The sequence below is a fragment of the Ixodes scapularis genome, unplaced genomic scaffold (genome assembly GCF_016920785.2).
Source record: "Ixodes scapularis isolate PalLabHiFi unplaced genomic scaffold, ASM1692078v2 PGA_scaffold8__174_contigs__length_109621045, whole genome shotgun sequence".
NCBI classification, from domain to species: Eukaryota; Metazoa; Arthropoda; class Arachnida; order Ixodida; family Ixodidae; genus Ixodes; species Ixodes scapularis.
The window spans coordinates 45,068,345-45,074,344 of record NW_024609883.1 but is presented as its reverse complement, the minus strand read 5'-3'; the positions used below and the strand labels follow the sequence as shown (position 1 = coordinate 45,074,344).

Genomic DNA, 6,000 nt, shown 5'->3' with positions numbered 1-6,000 from the left:
GCGATACAGTCCAACCCTGCTCACGCGCAGAGAATGAGGGCAGGTACTGAAAGGGAGGCGGCTGATTGGTCTGGCAAGCGCGTAGCTTCCACCACAATGCCAGCTTAGGGGTAAAGGGAGTAAGTGAGGTCCGGTGTGGTGTGACGTGCGTTTGTGCCGGGTGACGTGCTTTGGGTACCGCGGATATATCACACTGAAAAGGCAGAAAGCTTTCGAAGGGAAGGAGGTACGAAATAGTCCGCTGTATTTTCAAATTTTCGCACCAAAAATCAGGCTCTTGACTTTTCACCTTCTTTCTTTTGGCCCACTAAAGGATGTGCTATTAATAAAAATCCAATCTAAATTTATTTATCCCAGCCCAAAGTTCATTTCATGACCCCTTTAAGCTAAAACAAAGGATAGCTAATCTTCGTTTTATACTTCTGCACAGGGGTGAGAGCAGCATCACGCGTGTCCTAAGCGTTTCTGTTGTTCCCAGATTTGAACCATGTGGTATTTGTCATAAACTCCATGAGCAGCCACAATGCCGACAAAGTCTTCGGGCAACTTGGGCTGGTTCTTGTCACGAAACTTGTCACTGTGCATTGGCCGCAGTCCAACCTTTCTTGCAACGATGCCCAGAAAGACGTCGTCTAGACGAAAATGTCGCGTGTACCGGGCCATATGGTAGAGCTCGGTAAGCGCAGGCATCGACATCACGATCGAACCACCTACCGGAAACGGAGGGTACCGGTTGAAGGGGTATTCGGACAAGGACACGTACCACTTGTTCAAGTAGGCCCTGTACGGCGCCGCTTCGTCGTAGACGTAGCCCACCAAGTGCCGATCTCTCGGGTTCATTGAGTCTTGGAGGAATTGGACGAGGTTCTTTGCGGACACATAATAGTCATCGTCAGCGAAAAATATCCACTGGACGTCAGTGCAGTGCTCCAGGACCCAGCGGAAGGAGAGCATCATCTTGATGGTGTTGTTGTAGTAGGTGTCGACGAAGTCCGCCTGTACGAGGTCACCGTGGTGGGCATGCTCGTCGTCCAAGGCGCTCTGTGCGGTTTCATCGTTGGCATTCACACCAACCATAAACACACGTCGGAGGTCTACGTCCTTGAAGCGGTACTCTTGTCCCCAGGTCTGGCGGATCGAGTCTCGAAGTGACTGGTGGGCTACGGCAGACTTGACGACGATCAGTATGGACGTCCGGTTTTGTGAAACGTGACACTTGAGTTCGTTGCTGATCTTGAAGACGTACCGCTCGTAGTGATTCTGAACTCTGTAGGCCGCGGGTTCTCTGCCCGTCTTGAGCGACCGCAGCAGGTATTTGAGATCGATTTCTGGAGGATAAGAGTAGTCAGAGTATGGCGTCTCTCGCAGACGTTCGAGGACACCTGATAAGCTCAAATAAAACAACAGGATGAAAGCTGCGAGCAGCAACAATGTCCTCGTCACCACCCGTCGGTGACGCCTGTAGGGCTTCAAGTAATGCAAGTGGAACAGCATGGGGCCAGGGATTCCGATGTTTTCACCCTGGATACTAAAAGAAGAAAAAGAAATAATAAGACTAAACATTTTTTAAAAAAATGTGCAGCATTCATTCGTGAACATTGTACAACTTGTGCCCTAGTCGCACTAGCACTACGGAACACTCAAATGCTCGTTTGGGTCACATAGCGACAACGTATGTTTCTTGGAAACCCTAGCAATATACCACAAGATAGTAATTTCACAAACATGCTCTTTCATAATCCGTCAGTTCTCATAGTCAGCAATAGGTTAAAGGTACCCTGAGGAAGTTTATGAGATCGCCTTACTATGGCGATAACTAACTGTGCTGGCTCTAAGTATCCTAGAGATCCTTGAATCACGACGATACGTGGCCCATTTCCATAATAAAAAAAGCAATCAAAAAGCGCAACACACCGAGTTCATCTCCGGCGATGCAAGGAGCATGTTCCAAAACCAGGACCCCTGTCAGCCAATAGCGAACGAAGTATCTTCGCTCCTCCGACCGGTGGAACCGCCGAGTGGCATTTCGAAGGCACGCGGCTCGTTGCTCATACAGCCCGGACTACGCTTAAACCCAGCGAGCGCGCACTCGAGAGCTGACAACCGGACACATCACTCCTGCTGGTAAAAGAAATCAGCAAAAACCATTGTGCGCTGTTTTTGACACGACTATTGCAGTATTATAAGTTCCCTCTCCGCAAAAAAAAAAGAAGAGATTTCTGAGCTACTGTTATTTGCTTTTTTTCATCAACGAAAGCGTACACAATTTGTAATAACAGCGTTTGCAATCTCAACGGAATGCCCCGTTTTCATTTGTCACGTGTCGTCCTGGCTGCCGGAACAATGCTCCTCCCAACACAGGAGATGACCTCGGTGGGTTCGATCTTTGATAGCTGTTTTAATAGAGATATCGGCCGCGCATCCTTATTATTTATGGATTTCTAGGATGCGTAGAGCCCGCAGATTGAGTATATTAAGGATATCTCAGAAACCTAATCAGGTGACACCTTTAAGAGTTCAGGGAAAGTTTAGTCCACCTCTTTCTACTTTGGCCGATCGTAGGTTGGAAAAGAGGCGACTTTCTTTCGAGCGTTCGCTTAGTTGAAAGAGTTGTGAGGGGCTTTCCTTGGACTACAACGAGCAGAGTAGCCAACCAAGACAATAACCTAGGTGAACATCTCTTGTTTTTCTTTTGGTTTTTCTTTTGTAATTACTGTTTTAGTCCTTTTCAGTTGGAGTCGCCTCAGGTATAAAAAAATCATACGCTTATTGCCCGGTTCTCCAAATGAGGGGGCGGCGGAAGCCGTGGCGTTTTCGAACGCATCATAAATTCGTATAAATTCGTGCTGTAAAACTCCTCACATCTGAAACACGGATAACTTAATTCTAGTACACTCAAGTAATTAGGGTGTCTGAAGTAACCAGGCTCGATCTAAAATGAACCGTAAAAATCGGCGCTTGCACGTAACAATTTAAAATTTTCGACTAATGCGTATTTCACAAGTCGTTTTCATCCTGTAAACTTAAAACGCGTAGCTGGAGTTTTCTAGAAAATAAGGCCAAAAAAATTGCCAGGGTCAATGGCGGATGGCGACGCAGACGACCGAGTCGAGTGGCGGGGCGGCGCGTTTGGCGCACCTGTTGATAGGTGGCGTCGGGAGTAACGTCAGAAGGTGGAGCCGACCAGCGAAAGAAAGCAGACGACACGCAGACGAAATCTGTCGGCAGCAAGAGCGCCGCCATTTCGCGACCGCGTTTTTTTACTAATTTTTTTTTTTTTACTTAAAATTTTGTTTTTGTTGTTCGCATTTATTTTTAAATTAAAGGTACAAGAAATACAAGAGTGTGCTCATTTTAATAGACCGCGGTCGTCGCGAGTAGTCTCATAAGAAGGCAGCGCCGCCTATCAATGCGTGCGTCAAACGCGCCCCGCCACTCGACTCGGTTGTCTCCGTCGCCGTCCGCCGGTGACCCAGGCAAGTCCTTTTGGTCCCCATTTTTAACAAAAAAAGGAGCTACGCTTTGCAATTTTACAGCATAAAACCGACCTGTGAATTCGGAACAAATTGTGAAAGAGCTGTGAGTGCCTGTTCCTCGTTCATTTCAGTTTTTTTTTTTAAATTCTTTTTGTGTGAGCTATAGTGACATACACGTTTGACGAAAAGTTTTGGTTGCAACATGCAGGCGCCGATTTTTAGCGGCCATTTTAGATTCTGCCTGATTCTTTCAGTCCTTCATAGGTTCCTCCTCTATATTTATCCACGCCGTCGATCGCGCAATATACGGTCGGCCAAGTAGGGCTGCCTTATTAAAAAAAAGAAAAAAAAAAGCTACTTGTGAACGAGGCACTTTCGAACGCGCGTCTGGTAACAGTGGTCGTTATCTTTTAGTTGATCGCTTTAACACACAAAAAAAACAGTATCGCCCAGGTTCGTATTTTAAGAGCTGCGTCAAGCGAGTCTAACAAGATATTGCCGTCGAGAAAAAAAAAAAAATACGACGCTTTGCGTAAGTTTTGTGTTTGATGAACTAACGAAAATATCTGATCCTAAGTACGCGAGCAATTATTTTGATTCACCCTTAAGAGGCGGGAATCAGTCACGTTGCGTAAAGGACCTTCCTTTTTGTTTATAGAGGTACTTTATGTTAAAACGTGCAAATATAAATATTAACATTAATTGAAAAAAAAAAACAAAAAAAAAACATAAACTCTTTTTCTGATTGGTCTTTCGGCGTCCTTGTTTTCTAATGCCTCAATCCCATTGACTGTCGAACGATGATGAGATGACAGTGAGATTCTCGCCACACCCCGCCTTCCTTAAGCTGTCCGCAGTCTTGTACGGTACTCATCACAAGTACTCAAATTACTCGCAATCTATTACTTTTTGGAGTAATTTTGTAATCGTTCGACCGCGTTTATTAGGATGTAATCGCGAGGGTAATCCGGTTACCTTCGTAAGTAATCATATTACTTAAAGAATAATTTTATTATTCTTTAATTGTTATCACTTACGTTGTAAGTGATAACAATAGATCGTAAGTATGTATTAAAATTGCTGATAAGTTTATTACATTTCTGGGCGGAAAACTGTATTTTGAAAATCTCAAGTAATCAGAATGGTAATTCTTGCATTTTCGAGTAACGCCCAATGCGAAGCACAAGTTCGTCTGCTTTTTTCACAGGAACTGCGACGATGTAAGAACGCCGAATTCTTATTGGCTGATAGAAAGAAAAAACATATAGTGGGTAGACCTCACGGCATCTATATAGCATCGAGGAATACCTGCTATCCTTTCAATCGAAACCAATCAGAGCTCGGCGTCATTGTGACGTCACTGCAACTCCTGCACAAGAAGCAGACGACTTGCTCTCTGCATTGCTTTCTGTCACGAGTAACCTAGTAATCTAAGTGAATACTTTTTGAGTGAGAGCAATGGTTATTGTAATTGATTACTTTCTTCGAGTAACGTGTACAAAAGTGCGATATAGAAATTCTGGCCTTCCGGTAATATGTGCGCTGGGCTGCTCGAGCCGATTTACTTGACTACATTTTTCCCCTGTAGACCTTGTTGCTGCCTTTCGGGGTCACGGTTGAAGAAGACCGAGGCCAGACAAGGCGGCAAAATTCCGTTCGGGCTTCGCGCGTCTTTCGATAGGGGCGCTCTGTTGGTTTGGCGGCCTTCGCGCAGGTGCGGCCGCGCGTCGCGCGACCTTTGATGATGTGACCGCGACAAAGGACGCTTCCTCGAGCCCCTTGTCATATTGTGCTCATCTCACGGTTCTCCACAAAGGAGAGCCAGCCTTCGACACGCATGTTTCGAGGCGATCGGGGCGGAGCCGTTCAGACACCTCTCTCGTCTTTCACCGTGGTCCGGGTATGGGAGTCACGGCACATTTGTTTGGTTTGTGTGTGTGGAAGGACGTCTTTTTTTATTGTGAACCTCGGGCAATGTTTGTTCCTTAAAGGAGCTGTGCAATGATTTCAGTGCTTTGCTTACATAATTTAGGAGTTGCTGTCTCGACTTTTTTAAAGTAAATAGCAAAACAAAAAAACACTTTTGCCTTCATGTCCTAGTTCTTATTTTAAAAATGGACAAAGATTGGGGTTTTTGGCACCTCTGATCTCCCTCACGATCTTCCGAGTCACGTGCGCTGTGATGTAAATGGGGGTCGCGCGGGGTCCTGGTGAAGCTATCTCTCTAGAGCCATCAGTGAGCAGCGAGAACTCATGCACTCGCGACCACGTGACCACGTGCTTGCGCAGCCCGATCAACATTGCGCCACTAAAACTCCGTATGATAAAAGTTTTGTCAATGATACCAGGTTTTTGACGCATTTATATTTATGTTGGAACGACAAGATTTATAAAAAAAAACTTACCTTTTATCGAGCAGGTATTCGCCCGAATTGCTATGTTTCTACAAGACTCCCATTGACGTCATGCCGCGTGGTTCTCATGGCCGCCGCTCGCGGCTGCGGGTCGGAAAATATTCTAATTT

At 45.7% G+C, this 6,000-nt stretch overlaps 1 protein-coding gene across 1 annotated transcript in view; it reads right to left on the bottom strand.

The window, feature by feature from the left end:
* Positions 1 to 397: 397 nt before the first annotated feature.
* The window catches only part of LOC8042554 (beta-1,3-galactosyltransferase brn-like), a 30,878-nt gene continuing 25,275 nt past the window's right edge, over positions 398 to 6,000 (bottom strand). Inside the window, exon 3 of the mRNA XM_029991602.2 lies at positions 398 to 1,528. Within this exon, the coding sequence (XP_029847462.2) occupies positions 445 to 1,528 (1,084 nt within the window). The 3' untranslated portion in view covers positions 398 to 444. The remainder of the gene's footprint in view (positions 1,529 to 6,000) is intronic.